The sequence below is a fragment of the Falco rusticolus genome, chromosome 6, assembly GCF_015220075.1.
Source record: "Falco rusticolus isolate bFalRus1 chromosome 6, bFalRus1.pri, whole genome shotgun sequence".
Classification (NCBI taxonomy): domain Eukaryota; kingdom Metazoa; phylum Chordata; class Aves; order Falconiformes; family Falconidae; genus Falco; species Falco rusticolus.
Genome location: NC_051192.1, coordinates 1,122,442 through 1,146,794, shown reverse-complemented (window position 1 = coordinate 1,146,794; position 24,353 = coordinate 1,122,442). Strand labels below are relative to the sequence as shown.

The 24,353-nt window shown below is 44.2% G+C and overlaps 2 protein-coding genes across 7 annotated transcripts in view; both read right to left on the bottom strand.

Annotated features, from left to right (window-relative positions):
- COMMD1 (copper metabolism domain containing 1) overlaps positions 1–17,204 on the bottom strand; it is a 78,932-nt gene extending 61,728 nt beyond the window's left edge. For 2 of the 6 annotated variants that reach the window (XM_037393077.1, XM_037393076.1), the window contains exon 1: positions 16,976–17,203. In XM_037393077.1, the coding sequence (XP_037248974.1) occupies positions 16,976–17,164 (189 nt within the window). In that variant the 5' untranslated portion in view covers positions 17,165–17,203. Of the gene's footprint in view, positions 1–4,418; positions 4,677–16,052; positions 16,168–16,975 lie in introns of those variants that run through there. The other 4 variants (XM_037393078.1, XM_037393075.1, XM_037393074.1 and 1 more) reach the window with 4 other exon arrangements.
- Positions 17,205–18,776: 1,572 nt separating this feature from the next.
- Positions 18,777–23,524, bottom strand: CRLS1 (cardiolipin synthase 1). Its single transcript, XM_037393073.1, has 7 exons — positions 23,140–23,524; positions 22,879–23,016; positions 22,202–22,331; positions 21,621–21,706; positions 21,124–21,192; positions 20,700–20,791; positions 18,777–19,110 (listed from the first exon to the last, which is right to left on the bottom strand). Exons 1-7 carry the CDS (start codon positions 23,455–23,457, stop codon positions 19,023–19,025), a joined length of 921 nt encoding a protein of 306 aa, XP_037248970.1. The 5' UTR covers positions 23,458–23,524; the 3' UTR covers positions 18,777–19,022.
- Between the last annotated feature and the right edge of the window lie 829 nt (positions 23,525–24,353).

Here is a 24,353-nt window from a genome sequence, read left to right as displayed (position 1 = left end):
TTTTTTACTTTTTTTAAGCTTGAGGAGATGTTTTAATTTAACTTGGCAAAAATTTGTATTTCCAGTCATGTTCTGCCAAGCATTACGAACAGTTCTTCCTATTACTTTTAACAATGCTCATTTGTTAGATAGAATATCGAATTATAGTGAATACACCTTATTGATATTTCTAGAGATTAATTTAAACTTAAAACATGAGTGGTTCTTCTGTGCTTATAACTAAAGACAGATAAAATATGTGAGTGTAGGTCTCCTCTCCTGCTTTTAAGCCCTAGGAGCTTCGGGTGAGCATTTGCCACCCCCAGGACAATGGCCAGCTGCTGTCCACCTCCCACACAGCGATAAAGATGGTTTCACTGCTGGAATAAACAACACACGCACACGTTAGCATTGTTAACTGCAAACTTCTCAGGACTTAAAGGTGTTGAAACCTGTTTTATCCATCAGTTCCTACAGCTGAATCACTGTCAGCATTGGTTCGAGAGGGGTACATCTTATTAATGCCAATTACTTGGTCCAGACAGAACTTAAAGTGCAGGATCTACTGCTGTACCTTGAGTCACTGCCAATGACCTACAGCAGTATGTTATATAGACTTTACATTCTGAGCTAAGCGTGTCTACGTGGAGATCCTGCCTTAGTTGTTTCCCACCTCCTCTCTTCAGCAGTCCTCAATAAGCATACTTTTGCAACGTATTGTCACAGCCCCCTTTCTATTTACATTCTGCCCCATCTCTATGCCATTCTACAGCACGTCGAGAAGTGCCGTAGCACTGAGGAAAAAAGGTTATGTAGGTCCTAATTCCAGTTTTTATTGGTAATCACAAATTATTTACTATTTCACCATGAAAATCTTCAACCAACAAAAAGCAAAAAAATTTTCTAAGAATGTACAGAATCACAGCTGTTCTATGCCAGTAATTTACATTACCATGACTGTTCGCTCAAGCGACTAAGTAAAAAAAGCCTATTTTCAAAAAGAAAATCTGTAAGAGAACACCATTAGATATTAAAAATTTCCTCCCATTACGTACTTTGAGATTTGTTAAAATAGAAATATCTCCCTCCATCCCCAGGAAGCACAGCTTATGGACAGCATGTCATACTACAAACACGCAAATTCTACCCTCAGCAGCTGGGCACACACCTGTCCTTCCAGAGGCTGGGCAGATGCTTCTGAACAAGAAACAGTTTTGGTCACACCGCCTTTTCCTTGTGTTCACCCTCAACACTTACCCACTATGTCTTCAAATATAATTCAGCCAATAAAAATATGACTTCAAATACTATTTCCTTAATGGAACAGTATTTGATAATCTGGAGAGTTTTGTATTGGCTTAATTAGATTCATTAGACATGTGCCTTAGTACACAGAACAGGAAAACAGACTTAAATTCATCGTCTCTTCTGAGAAATAGAGCCTGACAAGCACGCAGTACTACTAAGAAATGACAATCGGCAAAACCCACCAGGAAAAAACTGACTTCATTTCCAGAAATAAAACGTTACTTGTCAACCACCCGGTACGAGCTCCAAGAGCTGCCCATGCCAGCATGTGTAGGCATTTTCGCCAGCTGACCCTCAAAGCTGCAGGCTGCTGCCAGCCCGCAGCACAAAGGCATCACAAGCTCAGAGAAATAAACGATTCAGTGCCGCCTGCCTACTAACAAACTCGCCTCTTCAGGTTTTTGGGAGGCAGGGACGAGAGGCTAGTCCTGCTTCACAGCCCTTGCCTTTTGGATGCTCTTGGAAATACAACCTTAAAACCATTCTCAGATGGTGGGAGCACATGGACAGAGGCGGGGGCCAGCTGCAGACAGCAGGAACACGTCAAGGGACCCCACTCGGCCAAACCACTTTGATCACACAAAACCAATTCCTGTTTACTTCAGGTTACTAGGCATTTCTTCCTCTTACCAACCTTAGAAGAAAACTTTTACTGGATTTGGGGCAAATGGGGGTGCCTGCTGCATGCAGCTTTGGGGCGTGCGGTTTCTTTCCCCCTGTCTAAGAAGAAAGGCAACCCTGGGAGAGGTTCTCTGTCTCCTCATCTTTGGACGTAATGGCACGCACGGGTCCTAGTGACACTAAGCTATTTGCCAAAGTCAGCTCAGCATGTTCTTCTACAAATAGTAGCTTCAGACAGGAGGAATTTGAGAAGATCCCTGCAACCCTGTGGTTTCTGGGTCCTCCTTTGTAAGTATGTACTAACCAGACTCTCTCCCAAGGGCTGCCGAGATACCCAGTCCTGTAATAAATGAGCTGTTCCCAGAGATGTTGCCTGGATATTAGTCCAGTAGACTTTCCCACGTTTCCGGAGACAGTGGAGGTTTTCAACTAGCTGGTAGGTTGTGCCTCACAAACACTGTTTATTAGAGTCCAAGAGCTCTCCTGAGAATTGGAATTAAGATAAAATTAGATGCAACAGCCTGTCTGTCTGCACTTGAAAATGGTGATCCATCTTTCTGAAAAAATCCGAAAGCTAAAGACTTCAACACCCCCCCACAAATTTGTAAGTCAGAAATCACAAGTGACCTTGACAACACATTTGGTATTTCTACATTGAAGTAGCAAGATTTTAACTAATCTTTAAGTCTTCATCTAATCCACGGGAGATCGCACGCATTGCCATCATTCAAGTTCCATACTGTGTCCCAGCATTATTTGTTTGCTTCTTACTGAGCTGTAATACACAGTTAAAAGTGAAATGAAACTGTTTGCTAATAGAAAAGAGCTAACTGTGAATCATTAAGAGAATAATAATTTATGTTAAAACCTGTAGTTTATTTTTTTTTCTAGTGTGTAATAGATCTTCTGCAACAACTATTTCTTATTCCAACCTGTGGAGCCTTCTGATTCGTTGCCAAGGAGACACTAACCAGGTCAACGGACCGTCGGCAGACTTGGAAATATTTTGGAGTTACTCTGACTTTCATCAAGCTTTCTCCTCAGACGAGAGGATTCGCAACACACAGCAACAACAAAAAAATTACTTAACTGCTACTGCAGATGGGAAAAATGCGTGTGCATGATGAAGTTTCAGGAAAAATTACATGCTTCCTGCATTTCTAACCTTATTAAGCTTGATTCTACCCAGACTTGTCAAATGTGCACAATGAAGATAAACCCCTTCTGAGCGGGTTGCTTCCATGCGTCCTGACTGACTCCTCCATTCTCTCTCCCCAAGGTTTCCACCACGCAGAAACCCCCTCAAACCCCTATCTTGGTTTTTTTGCATACAAGCTCACCTAACTTGACGTCCTCTGCTAAAATTACTTTTTCATTTGAACACGAAGTTCAGTAAGAGGGGAGTAGATATTCAGCTGTTTCTGGCCTAGCTTACAACTGAACACAAAAGAGATCTTGGCATTAGTTTTTAAAACATCTGAAGTGACCACAACATTTTTTAATCCAGCCTGCCTCTGCCATTAGTCTGTATGTCTGCTAGAAGTGACCAGTTTGAACTCATAATTCCATAAAACACCACTTCCTAAATTTATTTGCAGGAGGTATCACTTTCCTGCAGTATGAAGGCTCAGTTGATGACAAAGGAGGATGAAATGCTGATTAAAATAGGCAGCCAGCAGATGAACCGCAACCTGAGCCATGCTCCTGTGGTCAGATCATACTTCCTGCAAATTTGCTGGGCTGAGCTCAAAAAAGTGGCTTCCCCACCCTAGCCCCATCTTAAAAAACAGATTCAGCTGAAGGAAAAATCGAGAATCATTAGGCTTACTCTGTCTGGACTGACCTAAAGACTCTGTCTAGGCTTTATACCACTTACAGAATGAGAATAAATTAAAAAAAACCCAAACAGAACAAGCCCACCCACTAACGCCATTAGTCATGGCTAGATCTTCAAACAGCGCCTGCATACTCAGATTACAAACAGATACTAAAAGCTTGGATATTAAGCAATAAACATTAAAAAGCACCTCCCCCTTCCTAATAATAGTTTCCAAATTTACTTAAATTTGTACTTAAATTATTGAAAATAGAAAGAGGAAGAGATGCACAAGAAAAAAGGCAATGGAAAGTGCTTCTCAGAGAGCACAGATAAGTCGACAGGCCAGAGGAAAAACAGGGAACCGAAAAAAATAAGGAAATGTTCTATTAATAGCAGATACAGTTGCAACTACGAGGGTCAAATAGGAGGAATAAAAATATAAATGTATTAAAATACAAATAGAGGTTGTCCATCCTGGCCTGTACTCAACTGAAGCACAGCAAAAAAAGCCAAAGCTTTGCTATCGGTTTTCTCCCCAGCTGAGTTGAATTCTTTGCTATGGTTCAGAAAGCGTTTTGCCACTTGGGGTAGAGGCACAGAAACGTCACATTTCCAGTAGTTCTTAAACATGCATCCATGTTACAGCCAAGTTTGACAGATTCAATCTTTTTCAAAATTAATGTGCACATACGTGTGCCCTGAAGCTTCAGCAGAGGCAAGTTGCCTTCTTGGAGAACATAAAAATCTTTGCAGATTATGTTATTCAGTCTAAAACAGATTCTTCTTTGGTCCTCCTCAAGGAGCTAGATTCAAAAATAAGAACTCTCAACAGATGGAAGCCATTTAATGCAGTACTGCTAATGACAGAAAGGAAAATAAAAGGCAGAGAGAAATCCAGATAGGACAGAATAAATACCAGATGGCAAACAAAAAAAATATTCAAGGGAGGGAGTAAAAGCAGGAAAAGACACACACAGATAGACACATACACACTCTGACAGTCCCGGAACTGGTGACATGACCTGTCGTTCCCTTAAAAGACCACGTGGTCAGCTTTTTTTCTGCTGCTCTGTTCTCTTACAATAAAATAAATGAGAACTGTGTTTATCAGGTTCCTACAATCATTCTGGGAAAATTACTCGCTGCCGTGGACTACTGCTTCATGTTTAATCTCGTTTCACTTAGGAAAGTTAAAAATAGAAGTTGGAGCAGCTCATATTTTGAAGGCACGTGGGGGGGGGGGGGGGAAGAAAAGATGTAGCTCTACCCCGAGTGCAGTAATGGTGCAGACATTAGCAGAGCTTATTGTAGCTCTCTGCAGGCAGCGATCCTGCCAGTGAAATCAGGCAAAGCACAAACTTGCTTTATTATGAACCAAGCACAGAAAACAGAAGTTTTCATTTTTACTCAGTGCATCTTGACTGTTTGCATCTTAAAAGTTAACAATTAACTCATTTAATTTCCCTGTTGATTTACATTTGAACATCAGCTTCCTTTACAGCAAAGCTTAGATGCTCTAGCAGTGAACAACATGAAATACGAGTCACACTCCTCAGCTGTATGGTGTGTTGCCATATACTCTGGTTTGGAGCCAGATTCTGACTCCAGGCTCTGCTTTCCTCTCTTTCACAGCACTACTGTATATTACCTGTACTATTCCGGGCAACAGGCGGAGTAACATTTTCCTACCTGGAAGGAGAAGGGTTTCTGCACTCCTAGACCAGGCTCACAACACAACGCACCACTGCCTTAGCCCACAGCCCTGCAGATACATTTCACAGTGGCAAAGAGATCAGCAAGTAAAGGAGACAAGTTTGCAGACTACAGAGTTTTAAGGGAAGCAAGCAAGGGTGCTTCACCATCTGGTCATTCATCACCTATTTTGACAACTCATGTTACACGTTGACAGGTTTGACAGGCGAGAGGTAAGCCTCCAGTCTCGGGATACGAGCCAGCAGGTCTTCCTTTCAACACAGATAAAATAGTTTTCCCTCTTGTCGGCTCAGTGAAATATAAAACATGTTCCCCAAACCAGTAGCAGCCGTGGTGGTTGTTAACAGCCGAACCTTTATGAGGAGAAACAAGCAGCAGGTCACCGTGTAGGCATCTCAACTGTTCTGTAAAGGTCCCCGCTCCATCCCTGGTGCTGGAAAACAACACTTGATCGGGAGCGAAGCCCAAACCCGGGAGTTCAGAAGAAACTATCCCTCACTTTCCCATAAAGATTTACGTACCGTTTGTTGTATTAAAAATGCTTAGAACGAAGCGTAATAAATATTTTTTGGGGAAAAAAGGCTAAAGACTTAATGAAACAACCAAAACATCAATCTGAAAGTATTCTCCAACAGTACCACGTTAAATATTAACGACTGCTTTAACTACCCCAGAGGGGGTTCTCTATTTCTATCAGATGACTTTGTCAGGGACCTGATCTATCAGCAGAGCTGGCCAAGTCATCAGGGTTTCCAGCGAGCTGTAGGACCAGCAGCACACCCCTGTGCCTCCAGACAACATGCACTGTTCTCGAGAGCAACACATGCATGGTGGCGGTTTGCAGAGCTTGCAGACACACACCACCAGTGAAAACCCTTTGGTGCCCACCATCATCTGGCGTTATTTTTCACCATCATCTGGCGTTATTTTTCACCATCACAGGCCTTAACAGCTAAAAACTTCAGCACTCAAACGCGCCAAGACACCACAGCCCATGCCATCAAAAAGAAAGCAATTATTTTTTCCCATGCCTTCTCTTTGGCTTTTAGTCAAATTGGGGGCTACTCATATTCAATGAACTCCCTACCGTTTGTCCACACGAAATAAAAAATTTCTCTAGTGCTTTCTTTCCATTGCAAGACTATTTATAGATTTCCTAACATGTCATAAACTGATGTGTCATCAAATGAATCCTGTGAACAGAAGCACTCTCCCTGCTGAGCAAGGAACAACTGACACTCTTCTAACCTGCTTCCCAACAAGCCACAGCCAGATCACTCTCTTTCCATCATTCAGGAGACTTTACCCAAAGGACACAAAACAGGGACATGTGCACAGGTACTTGTGTACAAGGAGGCACATCCAGTAAGCAACCGAGGAAGACTCCTCCTGCAAGGTTGCATCAGCCGCTCGTGCCTTTGGGTGTCTTAAGAGTCACCAAGAGAGGACCATCATAGAGGTCTCAAGAGGTCTGAAGCGCAGCATAACAACCTCCAGCCTCCTGAGGACCCCTCAGTAAAGCCCAGCTCCAGCAACACATGTATCTCACACACAACACTGGAAAGCAAACCATGGGGTCATACCACAAGACCCCAACCAGCCCCAGAACCACAGTTTACCATCTTCACCCCAGGCAGTGAATAAAAACTAAGTGTGTCACTGAACGGTGTCAGGAGGGGACTAATTTCTGACCTCTCTTCTTTTGTGCACTCTGCACAGTGCAAAAATACTTTGTAAACATGTACGTGTGATTGCCATAGGAGTATCTGACCAACTACTAAAATAACAGCACACTGCCAAAATGCGCCACTCCTTGTCCTACAGAAAAAGTCTTTTGTTCACTTCAAAAAAGGTAAAAATTGATTTTAATGAAAAATACTAAAGAAATCAAAGCTAATTCAAATGTATAAAGTACTTCTACCACATTTGACCATGTAAAACTAAAGCATACTTACACAAACAGCTCGTTAGAACAAAATATAAAATACTCTTCAACCACAAATGGCAAAAGGAGTACAACAGAACAGCACATCTGACGCAACAGTCTGAAGACAGACAACAAAGCCATGCGTAAGTGTCACACAAGGAGTAAAACTGTCTGTTGCTTACTCGCCTTTTACACAGATACCACTTTAGTGTCTGCGTATATCTTCAGAACATGTTTCATAATCCTGGCAACACAGTTTATAGAGACTGCAAAGAAAGGAAAGAAAAAAAATACCCACCAAGCTGAGGTAGAAACCTTCTGGCAGAGATCCCAAAACATCTCAAACAGAAAAAGAGATATAATCTAGCCTTATTTGGAAAAAACCCCAGAATTTCACTCAAACTGTATTAGTATTGCCACATTTTATTGGGGGTGGGGAGTGGGGGGTGGGAAGAGAGATATGAAAAACAGGCTTGCAGGAATATATTAACATATGCAAAATGAGATAATTAAAAAAATATTTTTTAAAAATGAGAAAATCACTTATTTTAAATCTAAAAATTGTTTGGACAAGTTGGCTATTATTTCACATTTGCTACGCACAGTCTATTTTCATGTTCTTTCAGTGAGATTCTGTTGTGATGTTTTTAACTTACATGGAATCACACATAAACCAGCACTGTTGAGAGGTAAATATAGAAGGTGCCAAAGAATTAGAGGAATAAAAAAAATGTATTCCAAGATCACTGTCACCTTTAGAAGTGAAACACACAGTCCTCAGGGAGAACAGATAAACAGATACCAAACTCGGTAGGGAGTTGGGAAGGAGGAGGGAGTCACAGGCTTGCTATACAGCTATAAAACTATCAACTTCGCAAGAGGTGGCGTACTCTGAATTAGACCTTCGGCTGTCAGCTATAAACAGATGCTTGTGCACTGTAAACAAAGTGAAAGGTAAATCCCCCTTGCTTTTATCAGACAATCCAATTTTAAATCATTGCATGGCTAAAAAGTATCGGGTGATTTGGTTTCCTTGTAGGATTTGTAGGATTTAGTTTCCTTGTACATGACCACTATGTGCAATGGGATATAATTATGGAAAACCTACTGAGCTTAAGTTTCAGGTGTTCAGAAAACATAGCAAAAATGCCTCAAAATAAGAAACCAGTTTGGTTTTCACAATAATGAACTCCTAATCCCTCACAATGGAGGCCAACCACGTTCCAGTCAGTTCTGACTTACTCCATATACTAAATCTTTTTTTGAAGTTATTGTGTAAAATCACACATTTACAATGATAAACCCAAAATTTAGAAACAGAATATTTTAGGCTCTGCCTTTAAAGAAAGTCACTCACTTTGCCTTGTTGTAAGGCCCATGATCCTCCAGGGATGAACGCGGGGCCCTCTCAGTGTTGCAGCCAGCCCCTCCTGCCAGGGAACCGGACTGGCCATTCCCACCACAGCTCAAGTCGCTGCCGGTTCTTACCCGACAGCTCCTGCCCCACTGGGCTCAATGACTAAAACCATCAATGAACAAAAGACTTGACGTAACAAATTGTAGCGTCTGATATTTTGTGCCACTAATGCTTTTTCTCGCCCCCCCTTTTTTTTAATAAATAAGCTATTTAAAAAATTAACGTCATTCAAACACGTTGAAGAGTTCAAGGCTCCAACATTCCAGTCACCACACTGGAAGAAATCCAGAGTACAAGCTGCAAAATGCAGTAATTCTAGCTACACAGCATTTTTATCACTCTTAAGTTTTTAGTATTGTCGGATTTATTTTTTTTTTTAACAAGTTGTTGGATATACTGCATCCAGTTGCTCCAAACTAGCACAGTAGAAAAACTGATGTACGTCATAACAGGTCTGTAGCTGCCAAGCGTTACCACAAATGGAAAATTTCAGATGTTCATCTTGTAAAAAGGGTTGACTTGTAAGTGTCGTCCAAACTCGCTTTTCATACACTAGCTGTGAACCCCTGGCTCAAATGAATGTCACAGCTCTGCATCTGTGATAGGTGTTTATTCCATGCATTAACGGCTCTTTCTGTTGCTCTCTTCTTGTTCTGAACCTTCTGTGAAGCGAGGATGTATATATGCATCAGCAGAGATTACGCTCACCCCAACGTAAAGGATGCACTGACTAGTCTTTTTTCCTAGTAAGATTTATCTTTTCTTGCAATGAAAAGATACATGTGTATTTGAAGAAAGAAAGAAGTCTATTATCTGCTCAGCTGCATGGCAGCCTCACATGAGGCTGGCACGGCTGGAATAAGAATTTTCACTCCATTGCCAGCATCAGTACTGTCCTGGAGCAAGCAAGCACTAATCTCCCTTCACACCAGTTGTAACAGACGGTATCTATATATTTTATATATACCTAAAAAGTATGATATAACAAAGAATATAATTTCAGTGTACAGCTTTTCCTTTCCTTTTAGTCCTTTTTTATGTATCAAAACGAAGGTGAGACAACTCCAGCTCTCTCCGTTTCACAGGCCACATTTAAAGAGGAAAGACAACTACTACTAGTCCAGAAAGTCACCAGCGCCGAGATGACGGCAGTGAACTCCCATAACCCTCCTCAGCATTTCCCCCACACTTTGGGGAACTGGGAACGGAGCATTAGTGTTACTGAAATAAGGGTTTCACGTGTAGTTTTATGCCTAAGGGAGTCTTTTTCCCTTTTCAAATATACTCCATACAGCATGTGTTTGATGAACACTAATGAAGTATAGCATAAGCATTTAATTTGCATTAACAAACTTCAAAGGCAAGATCTCACTCCCTAGTCCTCAATCACAGTCGATTCTTGTTAAGGTCAAGAGAAACACTGCAGGGATCAGACTAATGAATTTCAGCATAATCAATATACTTGCCTTTCTCTGCATGCATATGTGGGTGTCCATACACACACACGTATATATAAACATGTTAATCACACACACATATATATATATGTATGTAACCTATGCTAATCATACCTGCGGGGTTTGCATTTTTCTCTGAGAAACAGAGTGCACCCAAAGCTTGCTGGTGTTATTAATGATGAAAATACTACTTACTGGCATAAGTTCTACAAATGCAACAAACCAAACTGTACATTTGGATGGCGACCACCAGGGAATCCAGCTTTCTCAACAGCAAGCTGTTCCAGAAGTCCATTAACAGACAATTAGCAGATTTCCAGTAGGGCATTTTCAAAGGAAGAAGTAATGCAGAGTCATTACCAACAGGAAAAGCTGGCGCTGACCTGCCGGCTCTAGGCACAGACAGGGCAGCCCCCACCTCCACAGCTGGGACAAAGCAAGTAGGTCTCTACTTGCAGAGATATAATCAACACTGTAATTGAGGAAAAACACAAAGAGAGAGACTGGCTTCTCCTTTGGCCAATACAGACTTCACCACACCTATCATACACCAGTGACGCAGGTCTGCCAACATCTTCTAATTTACCGTTCTTCCATAGAGAACATGAAAATAATATGACACAAAAGGTCAAGTAAACCATTAAACATAAGGTAAGCCATTTTCACTGAAGTGGCACAGTTGCAGCATATTGGCACTTTACAATCTCAAATGAGTCTTGGATTTGCCTCGTTAGGTAATAACCTTTCACCTCAGTCTCACGATCGAGTTATAGAAAATACTACTAATTAAGTGAATGACGTTATAACGGTGGAAGCCCTCCCCTTTCTGCCTGCCTGCAGGATTTGCACGTGTAGTTGCACAGCAGTAGGAAGACTACGAGGTTTGCAAGGTGGAGGTGTGCACTCCTTACTCACACCCCATTGTTTAAACTTTGTACAGATCTGCTCACAGCGCAGAACACCATCACCTTCCCATCCCACAGCTACCAGCAACAACACCGCCTCCTATACATCTCTCCGTAATTACAATAGCAATTAAACCAGTATGGCAAATAGGAAAGGCCTTAACAACACAAATACTGACTATTGCAACTGGAGAAATCGCAGAAAAAGGAGTATTAAAAAGAATAATCCAGAATGAAGCGGGTACATTGTTTGAAGCACCGTCCTTACCGCTCCTGCCAATGTGCTTCAACCATGTCACATCCTGCAGCCAAACTCCCTCTCCAGTTCGCTCTTCTGAAGAGCCTTCCCCCTGCACTTTATGTTATTCCTACATTCACCAGCTGCACCAGTCTTTATTTAAACTAACTGCTTGCACACATACCTAAAATGTAAAATAACTCACATTGGAAGCACTAAGAATGCTTTGGGGCAGTATCCATCAATGTTTTCATCACCACAATACAGCAGGCGCTAGTTCAAGTAAACATTCAATTTTCTACCCTTCCGATGCTGAAATAGGGTGAAAAAAAGCAGCAATGCCTATGGGTTTATATACTGGTAAGAGAAAACGCATGCTGCTACACCAGACGCTGCAGAGGTGGCAACTGAGCTGTGTTCACATCAGAGAGCTCTAATAGTGGTGTTTCACTACATTATCAAAAAAAAAAAAAAAAGAGAGACACAAGAATTGTTATTTGTTCCAGTCAAATATCAAATTGAGATAATATATTTTTCTCATATATGTCCAATTTTCACACCGTAAGCATTCCTTCCCTCCCAAAATTCTGTGCAAAGTTACAGTTAGCATATTTTCACCTAGCCCACTAACAAGCAGAATTATTCATAATAAGCACAGTCATTCACTGGAGTGAAAGGTCTAACACTTAACACAAGTGTAACACACTCAACTACAACAAAGGACACATGTTTGGGTAGAAAGCACCTTATATCAACACAGTACTTCTTGATACTGCTTTACAAGGGACTTGTTCCCTTTTTCTTCAGTCGAGAAGAATGAGCATGTTTACTGGGTTATCTTTCTAGCTAGTAGATGCAGGCACAATTGCAATTCTAAGTGGCAGAAAGCAAGCGGTGTCTCCTGTTAACTCTTCCTAAATGACTTTATCTCAGCCTTCAGACTGAGGCTGTTCTGCCCCTCAGCCTTGCAGAAGCTCAGACAACTGCAAAGCGCTCAAGAGCTCACGACCCAGGCCACATACTTGAGGAATCACAAGGTATCTGAGAAGAGTGAACACTGACAACTCTTCTCTCTTATTAGAAAATGCAAGAAGTCATTTATTTCCCACGAGCAAATGTCAGCAGAAATCCTGCTGAAGAAGATGCAAAGTTTGGCTTTATCCTCCACAACTGAGTGAACCCAACTGTTGTTCTGCTCTGACTTTCCACCTAAGGGCTCACCCCTTTTATGAAGGGCAAACAGTCTCTTCCTTCTCAAGCAGGGGCAGTAATGCCTCGGGACCTCTTCTCGAGGTAACAGCAGCAGCTTCCTAGTGGGAGAGAAACAGTCTTTGGGGACAATGCACAGTAACAGCACTAAGCAGCCTCCAAAGCACCCACAGTTTGCTTGTGCGTCTCCGGAGCATTTTACACACCAACTGATTTTATCCACTAGTTCCCGCCCCCCCCCCAAATTCCACTGAATTTTCCCCCTCAAGTCTTTAAATCAGATTTGGATCAAAAGGTTTCTTATTCAACAGATTTTCTCCAAAGGCATGAAGAAAAGTAATCACTAGAAATAGCTGGGCATTTCACGATACAGAAATCGCTTAAAGATGGGACTTCTATACACTGTGTGTGCCAGTGGCACAGCAGAGGCAAACAACAACAGAACCATCAGCCTCTTGGCTGAAACACAGTGACACTAAACATCAGAGTCATCAGAAAAATGTGGCAGAAATATCAGCATATTCCCAAAGAAAAGCACTGATGGAAAAGGGCTAGCGAATATTATAAAGTGTATACATTGAGTGTGGGTCCATCTAGTTTGTTGGATATCAAGCTCTGGGTTCTCACATATTATTTACGTAGAGTCTGATTAATATTTTACCAATTATAGCAAGTATATTTATTGCAGATGGCCTTTGTGTCAAGAAATACTTATAAATCATATATAATAAATTTAGAGTCCTCACGCGGAAATTTTTATTGTCATTTAGCCAACGCACACGGCTCTGAAGCACACTTCCAACCCCGCAGCGAAGGGCCATGTTCGATAAATCAAATAGCCTGCTGCCACCAGAAGGACAGCAGTGGGATTACTCCAGGCGTAAAGCAACTCTATCACCAGTGAAACTAGCACAGTAAATTAAATTTACATAAGGAGGAGATAAATCTAGTACTTTATCAGGATGAAGTCGTCTTTGGAAATAAAAAAAAGCCGGGGGCGAGAATTCGCAAAAGCTGATTTCGGCCAGTTCCTCACCGTTCTGCAACCTTATGGTATAGGAGGCTGGGAAGCACAAAGGCAGAGGGGAAAAAAAATAAAAATTGACAGAAGAACACCAAAATGCTACAGTTCTCCAGAGTCAGGCTTTCCTAGGGTTTTGTTCTACCTTCCAGGATATTCCACACAAGAAATGAGATATTTTTTTTTTTTAAAAAAAGTGAATTTAATAAAGCAACATGATTTCTCTACAAAATAAATGTGGCATTTTAGAAAGAGGTCAGATGATTCATGCACATTCAGCCAATCTATGGGCAGGAAACAGCAGTAAGGAGTAAGATTATAATGACATCTTTTATAAATACAAAACCAGGACTAGTCTGTACACAAACCAGGGGAAAATAAACATTTAAATGCTGCAGTAAATATGATACACTTGTGGCCCTTATTCACCTCCATACTTTTCACAGGTGCCATGCTTTGCACAGGTGGAATGCAGAAGGGTACAGGGAAGTCCTTCACCTTACTTATACTAGCAAGTGGTTGATTTATGGTACAGATCCATGCTTACTACTTAGAAGACATGAAGTACTACAGCAATTAAACCACAATGGCAATGAATCTCTCTGCTGCTGACCATCAAGGAGATGGGTGTCAGAGAAAAAAAAAAAAAAATAATCCTTGAGAGACAGGAATGAGGCATTATTCATCCCATTAATTTAGGTGCTTACGTTCCCTATACAGTCAACAGAATACAGTATAAGGCATCTAATATTTTCCACATTGACCATACAAAGGACTTGGGCTTATAAATGAGGTACTTGAGAATAACCGGTGTGGCCACCTCCTGAAAAAACTTACTTGGTGCAATTAGGTATTATCATCACTGGAGACGTAAGGGTTACCTGCCTTCTGAACTTCAGATGCAGATCACTGCACACAAGGTAAATAGCTGCATAAACAAGTACTCTGACTTTCTGTTGCTATTCAGCTGTTTGCTCCCCTTCCTCCACCACCCAGAGGAGAGAAGAAACAAACCCGTAAAAAGCTTAACAGAAAAGCTGCTGTTAACATCTTAATCATGCAGATTTTTCACAATGAATTCAATATAAAGTCTGGAATAAATTTGCTCAGAAATTCACGTGACAATTGATAAGGATGGGACAACACAAGAGCTTCAAGTGGAGCTTGCTACTTCAGGTGCTGGGAAGACAGCAGCATCCAAGACAAGTCCAAAACCTAAGATGTTATAAGCACAGAGGAACACTTTTGAAGCTTGCTGTTATCAGCAAATACAATATAACACAAAACCTCTCATATTTAAATTCAGAGATACTAAAAGTGTTCTAGGCAACTCTCTGAAGCATGCAAGTATGCGTTTATCAGTTCTCAGCTTCTTGAAGATTTAGTTAAGCAACCTGTAGGGCCAAGACCACTTTCCCCTCCCCCTCATGCACACTGTTGGAACAAAAGGAAACCGGTTCACACCATTATCTCTGTGTGACAGCTACAGATATGCAAGAGACCGAGATTCCCAGGCTAGCTGTGATAACTGAAAAGGAGGTATCACAAATAATAGCTAGGATAAAGGGTTTTCCCGTTAGGTAGATTTCTGGAAGAGGAAAATAAGTTTAAGCCTCCCTACTTCCAAACCACAACTGTATTCTCAACCTTCCCCCCCATACTGGGCGGCGTGAAAGAGAGAAGGTCCTAAAAATGACCAGAAAGCCAAGGGTTTATTTAGGATGCTCTAGAACAGAGATCCTGCCAGTATCCACAGGACTTAGGTGTTACTTCCTATGTCACTCACTAGAAATAAGCACCGCAAAATCGATGCATACTTAACACGAACTTGTGTCTGTACAAAGTAGTTTGTGTACTGCTTAGCTCAAAACTTCACCTTTAAAGTGTGTTGAACTGCATAAGCTTTGGTTATTCCCAGGAATTCCATCCATAAGGAGATGAGGAGAGTGGTGTCTGTGAAGACCATGAGATGCACCTGATGACAGTGAGAGGCTAGTTTATGTTGGAAGGTGTGATCTCAAAGACCACGGTTTTTCCAGTTTTGGTTCTTAAAGCAGCACATGGGGAATGAGATATCCTCTCCCAACACACCGCCATCCTCCTAAGCTATATGCCTATGTTACACCAATGGGTAAATACCCAATAATTTTAATCACCTGTGTTTTCTGGGGCCTGAATTATTATTATGTCTAGAACATGACATCTCAACAGCACTTGAGTAAGAGTTATATTTGGGAGGGAAGGAAAAAAACCCAAGAAAGACAAAACCAGAGAGTCTTAAGTCCTGCAAGAACCAATCCTTATGATTCAGCTTTCATTCTGGGCTTTTCAGGGCATCATATGAATCTGATCATTAAAGAAACAACGGACCCTTCAGAAAAGCAGGAGATGAGTGCCAACATCTTCATCAAATTCCAGATCTGCCAACAATTGCCCACCTAAGTTTCTTTAGCTATTTCCTCTGGATGTTGTGCTCTTTTCTTCTGGCCTCAAACACATCATATTGGCTGAGCAGCTGTCACATTTCAGTGATGGCTAAAGAGTTACCCATTTCTGCAAACAGAAAAAGAAAGCCTATATAGACTTTGGAGATTATTCATATGAAATTATCATTTATCTAAAGTTACTATAGTGCACTGAAGTGACTAGAAAAATACTACTTGTGTTTCTTATGTTATCTGCCACGTCTCTCAGAGGTAAGTCAAAAGCACTTCAGAAAAAAGCACCAAGAAAAACAGGCGAGTCAAAGAAGAGAAGAGAAAAGAGGGAGGAGCGAGGGGAAGAGAGGGGCGAGGGGTCTGTCAGGACTGAAAAATAACTATCGGAACACAGGAGAGTGGGTACCACAGTAAAATTTGGCTTAGGCAGATTTAGAAAGGAGACCAATTTTAAAAATAAAACCAAAAAGGAAATCAAGCAGTGAACTGGGATCTCCTGCGAGGTACTGAAATGTCAGCCAGTTCATTTCCCCCGCCTGAGCGCGCCAAGAGCCCACGGCAGCGCGCCCGCACCCGCACCGCGGCCCGGGGCTGACCGGCCGCCCCGGGGAGCGGCTCCTCCCGCAGCTACGGCCGCACCGCGGGCAGCCGGCAGCGCCTCTCCCCGAAAACGGGGCAATGTGCGTCGGGCGGCGGCCCTCGGCCCCAGGCAGCCCCAGCTCCCTCACGGCGCGGCGGGCCCGGGCCCTCAGGCGGCGGGGGGGGACCGGGCCGCCCGTCCCGCCGAGCCGGCCGCCCCCACCGGCTGCTGCGGGAAGGCCCTGCACCGCGCCAGGCCCGCACCATCCGCGCCTCACCCCCGCGGCGGTACCAGCAGCCCCGCGGCGGAGCGGGACCCCCAGGCAGGGCCCCGCGGCCGGTACCTGCAGGAGGCCGCCCATCTTGGCGCGCAGGGCGCGGAACTCCTCCGGCGCCGCCTCGGGGTAGAGCTGCTGCCGCAGTAGCTCCTCCGTGACGGCCGCGTTGCCGTGGTAGGCGGCCTGGGCGATGCCGGCCAGCAGCGCGCCCAGCGGCCTGCAGCCCTCGGCCGGCGGCGGCTCGGGGGCCGCCATGGCGGAGCGCGGGGCAGCGAGGCCACGCCCCCAGCCCGGGACGGCGGCCGCGCAGGGACAGGCCACGCCACGCCCCCAGCGTGCGCTTCCCAGGGCGGGCGGGGGGCGCGGTCTCGGCCGCCGGTCCCAACCCCCGAGCGCCCAAGGCGAGCGGAGGAAGCGGGGCTCTGCCCTGCGGACGGGCTTTATTAGCGCAAACATGGAGGCACGCACCCCCGAGCACCGTGCAGCCACTCCCCACACGGGCAACAAGTATACCCACGCGGGGCCCGCACCGACCAGCGTTCGGTCGTGCCCCGACGCTTTCATGCGCTGTCAAAGCTTTCTGTGATTTACAAAATAAAAACCATATACACACACACACACACACTAAAAAACCCCACCAACCCAACCACAACCCATTCCCGTTGACCAGAACCGGACAGGAAGGGCCTGCCGGGGGACGATGGTTTTCTGCTTTCTGAATGGTTTCGTCAAGAAAAAGCACTCCATTCCACCCCTGTGCGGCTATTCTAAGGAAATTTCCACAGGCTTTGCTCTCAGCCCTTTCACTGTAAGATGCAGGGTCGACCACAAAACACATTAAGAAAGAGATACAGATAAAAATCAAGTGTTTTCTCTGTGCACCATTCTATACAACTTTAAATATACAAAAAATATTAAAATGTTCTGTATATACAAGCATGTGCAGTCACAAAAGAGACTGTGCTCTCCAAAGAGATGCCTACAGCACATTTCCTTCTGCGAGTACTGCAGCAGAATCATTTACCACCCAAGTTCAATTATTTAAGCCCTTCACAGTTGCACTCCTTCATATGACATACAAGAAATACCACATTGCTCGAAAATAGGAGTTTCTGACCAACATGATCTGTGCTGTCCGGCTCTTCATGCTGTGCCTTCTGTATGTAGAGGACAGGCCAAGAACACGTGCAAGCTGTCCCTGCCCGAGGGGATCACTGCACACCACTTGATGCCAGAGGTACAGGAAGAATTAACAGTATGTGCATCACAAAGTTTCTTCTACTCCTTCCATTCATTTGGACACTATTTAAAATGTCCTTTTTCACCAATGGCATTTAGATTAAACAGTGTCTTTAGAAGCATTAAGGGTGCAGGGATGCAGGAGTTTCTTTCCATCATTAGAAATGAATAGACAACATGAGAAACATAACTCCATTTGGGTACAGACTCTTCGCAGCTGACCCTCCTGAGACTCAAAACTCTTCCCTGATGAAAGCAGTTCACTCTTGCTCGTACTTAAAGAGAAAAGGGAGCAGGGTAGTAACTCTTCGTGGCTTATCCATATTACAGCGGAACATGAAATAAAATTTCTATCACTCTGGTTTAAATTTCTGAAGATGCTGTTCATCGACGACATGCTTTCTTCCGCTGCAAGCTGACGTACATCATCAAGCCCTAACAAGCAATGCAGGTTTACTGACTTAGGTTGAGGTACAAAGAGAAATTTGTTCTTGTAACTGCTTTTTCTTCTCAGATCTCAGCCTACTCGGTGCCTTGCATGATGATGGCAAAAAAAGCTGGTAAAAAGTGCTTATTTTCACTTCAAAAACAGTAGAAAATTACTCAGAACGCACGTGGCAGCAACCAGTAACCTGTGTCTTTAAGAATATCATTTATTTGTTTTTGTAAACAACCTTATTTTTAAACAAATTAAAAATACATTGAAAAGTCTCTCTCTAGATATATACACAGTACATGTTCAAACTTCACTTCATTGCGATGCCATGGTTTAAGCTGAAAAACAAGAGCTCTTGATCCAAAACTCAACTGCAACACAGCCACCTTCGACAGCACAGCACGCTGCGCCGCCAAGCCCCGGTCCTTCAGGAATACTTCATTTGTTATTTATCACCTGAACTGTTTTTCGGCCATAGTGGTAATAGCTGTATGCAGATGTTACCGTTGTGAAAGCTGTGATGCACCTTTGGGGAAAATAGTTCTGTAAGTTGTTTGAGTCTTCAGTACAATAATAAGATGTGTTATTTTTAGGCGTCTTCCCTATTTTTCACTACACAGCCAAGGACTTTGTCCTACAGAAATGCAGTTTACAGTTTAGATGCTGAAATTCAGTACTAAGTGGAGGATTAGATAAACAAACTGCCACCCAGCACTAAGCAGCACATTTCAGTGTAATTACACACTAGGCCAAATTTCTACCATATTAGCACTTGTTTTAGAGAAGGAAAGGCAAAAGATTCCATATATGTAGCCTACATAATTTTTACCAGCTTGAGAACTGACTGATGTGAGAAACTATCCCCTAGTAATATGAAAGGGGAGCATTCAAACCGTACCAAACTTGGACTCATTTTACCAAATTCCAAAGCTAAAGCACAAGTTTTGGCTTTAGCCTCTTTTTTTCCCCTTCTCAGATGCTGGGTAATAACGATCGGTATTTCTAAACCAGCACTGCTCCTCCGTGTCAAAGGCTGACACCATTCAGGCATGAGCCACCACCATGGTCCTGCCCCTCCCTCACCAGTGCCCTCCCTGGACACACTGCCGGGCTCATCCAGGGCATTTCTGAGCGTGGTTATAGCGTACTCTGGTAACTCACGCCCAGCACTTCTCTGTTACTCACAACACGGTAACACACAGTCCCAGACAAGCAGCAAAGTAAGCATCTTTCACAGATGCAAACCTAGATTTGGCTTTCCAGCAGGAGGAAAAACCACACTGACTGTTAAGATCAAGTTTCCCAGTTCCTTAAAAGCCTTGCGGTTTGGGTTGGGTTTTTTTTTTGTGGTTTTTTGTTTGTTTGTTTGTTGGGTTTTTTTCCTAAAAGGTGAGTAACACTGTATTTTCCACTACTTTAAACTATGTTACTTAGTAATTCTGTTATGTGCTGCTCAGCCTCTTTGTTCTGAAGTCTTACCTAACTGTTCAGGAGAAATAAGTGCACTTGTAACACCTGCTACAATTCAGATTCTGATACAGTTCAGCTCTCCAGTGATAGCAGCGAAAGGAACAGCCACTACTTAAGGAGGTACGCTCCTGTATGCCTGTTCTCATTCGATCCCTCCCTTTCCTTCCTATAGTCTAGCAGGAATCACCGATTTCTTCAGGTGCTTTTCAAAGAGGCCTCAGAAACCTAGATTTCAAGATAGCAGGTACAATATAAAGTAAAAATAAGAAAACACTTCTCATCTACTTTTACTGATACTAGGGTTACTTTTTCAAGGATACTTACAGCACAAATAAATAAAGAATCCATACAACCTTTCTCCCCACTCCCTTCTTTTCTGTTCATCTGAACTTACACTATGTTCTGAAGACTTGTTTCTTAGCTATTATTCCTGGATCTTAACTAGTTTAATTTGGCTACTTCTTGCTTGTATAGTCAGCTAAGTACCATAAATACCTAGCTCCTGTGGCAGTCAAGGATAAATGTGTAAAAATTCAGGCATCTGGGCACAGGTTTTTTTTGTTCCACACAATTAGACTAATCTCAAATACCAGTTTCTTTAGAAGTACATTAAATTATCCGAAAAAAAGTGCAGAGATAAGTTACCATAATGTCTGCAGATATATGCTGTCCACATAATTGAAGACAGGAGCTGCTAAAGAAGCTGCCACCAAAATTAGCTGAACCGCTGTATTCATCTGATAAAAGCAAAACAAAATATGTGACTAAAATGAAGATACGTACCGTGCAAGGAATACCAATATACACTTTCATTACTGGTTTAAGCATTAGTCTATCTACACAAAATTTATTTAGAAACCTCTTTTAATGAAGTATCTTGCACACTCAAAATTAGCATGTACTCTGACAGAGCGCAGTTGAAAATCTTTCGGGACCTAGGTTGCCTCTGAATTAGTCGGCACTGTTTTGAAACCGCTCAGCAGTAGTAGCAAACAGCCCCTCCCCCTCCAAACTACACACCACCCCAAGCACTGAGGAGTTACCTTTTGTAATGAGTTACTGCTCTTACCTTGCTAATCAATGTCGGTTTTAACTGGGCAGTAGCGTAACAGGGGTTAAAATACCTACTGAGTGTTCTCTGTTGGGGAGAAAAGAGGGAGGGGGGGAGGAAAAAAGGCAATTCTAGGATATTCAGTTTGATATGCCTCTTGACACGATACAGAAAAATCAACTGTAACACTGAAGAATTCTGCTGCTACCACTCTTACAAGATTTATTACACATCATACACAGGAAAAAGTTATCAGTAGCTCTGACTCATCTTTATGAAACTGTTTTATGAAATACTGTTCTGCTTACAGATCTACCTGGCAATAGGACAAGAACACCACTACATCTTAGGCTATCTAGCCAAGTTTTGAGCAACCACCAAGTCCCAAGATGAAAATCTCTTTGTTACAACTTTTAATAAAGGCTTATTTTTTTATGCTTGTAAAAATACAGATGATTTAATCAAAGTAAAATGATTACATGTTCATGCAATTTTGTTTAGTGCTATATACTTACCGGTGGAGACAGAGTTTTGTATCGCACATAAAAAACAGCAGCAATGAGCGCTACATCCCTCAGAATAATCATGGATGTAAGTGAAACTGAAAAACCAAGCCAACAGGATCTAGTGAAAAATCATGCCCATGATTAAAACCAAAACCCAACCAAAAGAGCACAAAATACGAAGCAAGCAAAATAACCATTCTCAAGCTCTTCTGAACCAAGAAAACTTGGCGTGACTGGAAATTTTTTAACCTGCCTTCTGAAAGTCTAATCGGAAGTCTTAAAACAATCCAGTCTCTGAGAAAATTTTTGAAATAGCTACTGACCACTATTGCTTTCAAGAAAATACATTTGAGAACGGCAATATATGCTAGTTGCCTTTGTAAATGGTAACACATGCTTTCTATGAGGTCTACTGGGAGGATGTATTCCAAGTATTTAATCAGAGCAAACAGCAAAGTGCATCTGGCAAAGCAAGAGTTCCATGCAATACACTGCTCTCCCTCCAGAACCATAAGAAATATAACTACAGATAAAATTAGCTTCTTTACCTTGTATATATATAGTACTGCATGCAACTGACATTTTCTCACCTGGGATAAGATTTGCACAAGTTAGGCTTACATACAGCACGCTGATGAGAATTTTATCAGCCAGAGGATCAAGAGCACTTCCCAAAGCTGATTTCTGATTAGCCCAGTTTCGTGCAATAAATCCATCCAACTAAGAAAAACAAAGTTCAGTGTTTCTTTGTTAGAAAACTAAGAATAACAATAGCTTATATATGCTAATGTTAGAGATACTTCAGGAACATCACCGCTAATTTAGCTAAGATGGAACATGACACCTGTTTGCTGGTATTGGTATAATTTTTTCAAACCGCAGACCAGATTGTGGAAGCCTCTGAATATATTCGATTCTCATTGTTTAAAAAATAAAATGAACTGGAAAAAAAGGTAACCGATGTTCTAAAATTGGCACAGTTAGTCGGGGTGAGTGCAGCAGGTACACCAGCGGGTGCAGCAGCGCTGGCTGGGACAGCGCCCGCTGGGGCTGGGCAGGGCACCCCTTTGCACCAGCAGCACCACGTTCGTCTGTGACCTCCCCTCCCAATGTCGCGCAGGATGCGCACAGCACTTCTACAAAACAACGAACGTAAACCCTAATCCGTTGTATTCATTTCCACTCCGCGCTGGAGTCCAACGCACGCCAAAGGTGTGACCGTAACCCACCCTCTTCCCAGAGCGCTCCCAAGGCGCTGCGAACCTACCAGATCCGTCACGCCAGCCAGGACAAACACACCCAGCGCGACGTCGAAGTTTTCTTCAACGATCAGGTAGCCCAGCACCGGCGCCAGCCCCATCCTGGCCATTGACAGCATGTTGGGGACGGTCCAAGGGTTTTCGTACTGCAAGGCAAGGCCGCCGGCGCTCAGCCCCCCCGCCGGCCCCCGGCCCCCCCGCCGGCCCTCGGCCCCGCGGGGAGGGGACAGCCCGGGCCCTGCCCGGCCGCCGCGCCCCCGGTCACGTACCAGCTCGGCGTAGCGCCCCGCTGCCCGCCGCTGGGGGGGCTCGGGCGGCGCGGCCCCGCCGCTCAGGAGGCGCCAGGCGGCGGCGGGAGCGCGCAGCAGCGGCCGGCGCGGGGGGCGCAGGGCGGGAGGGGCACCCGCCCCCCCCGGCGCCTCCGCGCCCGCCGCCAGGCACAACCCGCTGCCGTTGCGACGCCGGCCGCCGGCACCCCCCGCGCCGGGCCGGCTGGCCAGCGGCCTACCGGGCTCACCCGGCCGCCCCCGCGCCGCGCCGCGGAGCAGCCCCCAGAGCCCCCTGCCCAGCCAGGCGGCGGCCAGCATGGCGCGGGGCTGCGGCCCGCCCGCGGGCCCTACGCGCGCTGCTGCCGCCCTGCCCGCGGGAGCCCGCGACCGCCCGCCGCCCGCGCCATCCGCCGCCGCGACAGACTGCCGGGGGCCGCGGACCGGCAGCCAGGAGCGGGGGGGGCGTGCGACATTTTGCGGCGGTTTACGGCATTCCACCACCACCCCCCCCTCCGGCGGGCAGCGCGCTTTACGGCAGGTTGCTCTCCCGCGGCGGTGAAGCGAAGGACTGACACCGGCCGTGAGGGGAAATTAAAGGGAAAACCGGTTTCCTGCCGTTTCGCGGCCTACCTGCCGGCCGCGGGCGGCCATGGCGGGCGGCGCTTTCCGCTCCAGCCGCTCCCTTACGGGCCCCTGACAAAGGGAAGCGAGGGTTTGTTTGGCTGCAGACCTCTCACAGCACCAGGTAGCCTCTTGTTCCTGGCACCTGCTCTTCGCCCTCCCTCGCCCACGTTTACTTTAGCTCAAGGAGAGGGAAAGTTTACTTTTCCAGGTGCGACCACTTGCTTCGGAGGCTTGTGCCTGCCTCCCTTCCCTAGCGCTAGGAGACACGGTTATTTTTCATATTTCTGGCATCCGTTTATCACCCGGCTACGGTTTGACTTTTTCAGTCAGCTTTAATTACACACAGCTGTCAACAACTGGCAAAACAAATGGAAAAAACCTGCCAAAACAACCACCACCATACAAAAAAGCTAACTGCGTGTGGGATATTTAACTCTTCCACAGGTGTTTGGAAGAATCTAGAAAGAGCAGCTAAAATGTGAGTGACCATGTTAGTAAGTTAATTTCTGTACCTCGGGTGTAGTTGCTTTTTTCTTTTTTAAAGAGGCAGGAGAAGAGCCGGGCTGCACCATCAGCAAGTTCACAGATTA

Coding starts and splice junctions, on each gene's coding strand:
- CRLS1 (XM_037393073.1), bottom strand. CDS start 23,457: ATGCTGGCCGCCGCCTGGCTGGGCAGGGGGCTCTGGGGGCTGCTCCGC. Junction 23,017..23,139: donor CGGGGCGCTACGCCGAGCTG/GTACGTGACCGG, acceptor CTTGCCTTGCAG/TACGAAAACCCTTGGACCGT. Junction 20,792..21,123: donor AACCGACATTGATTAGCAAG/GTAAGAGCAGTA, acceptor TGCTTTTATCAG/ATGAATACAGCGGTTCAGCT.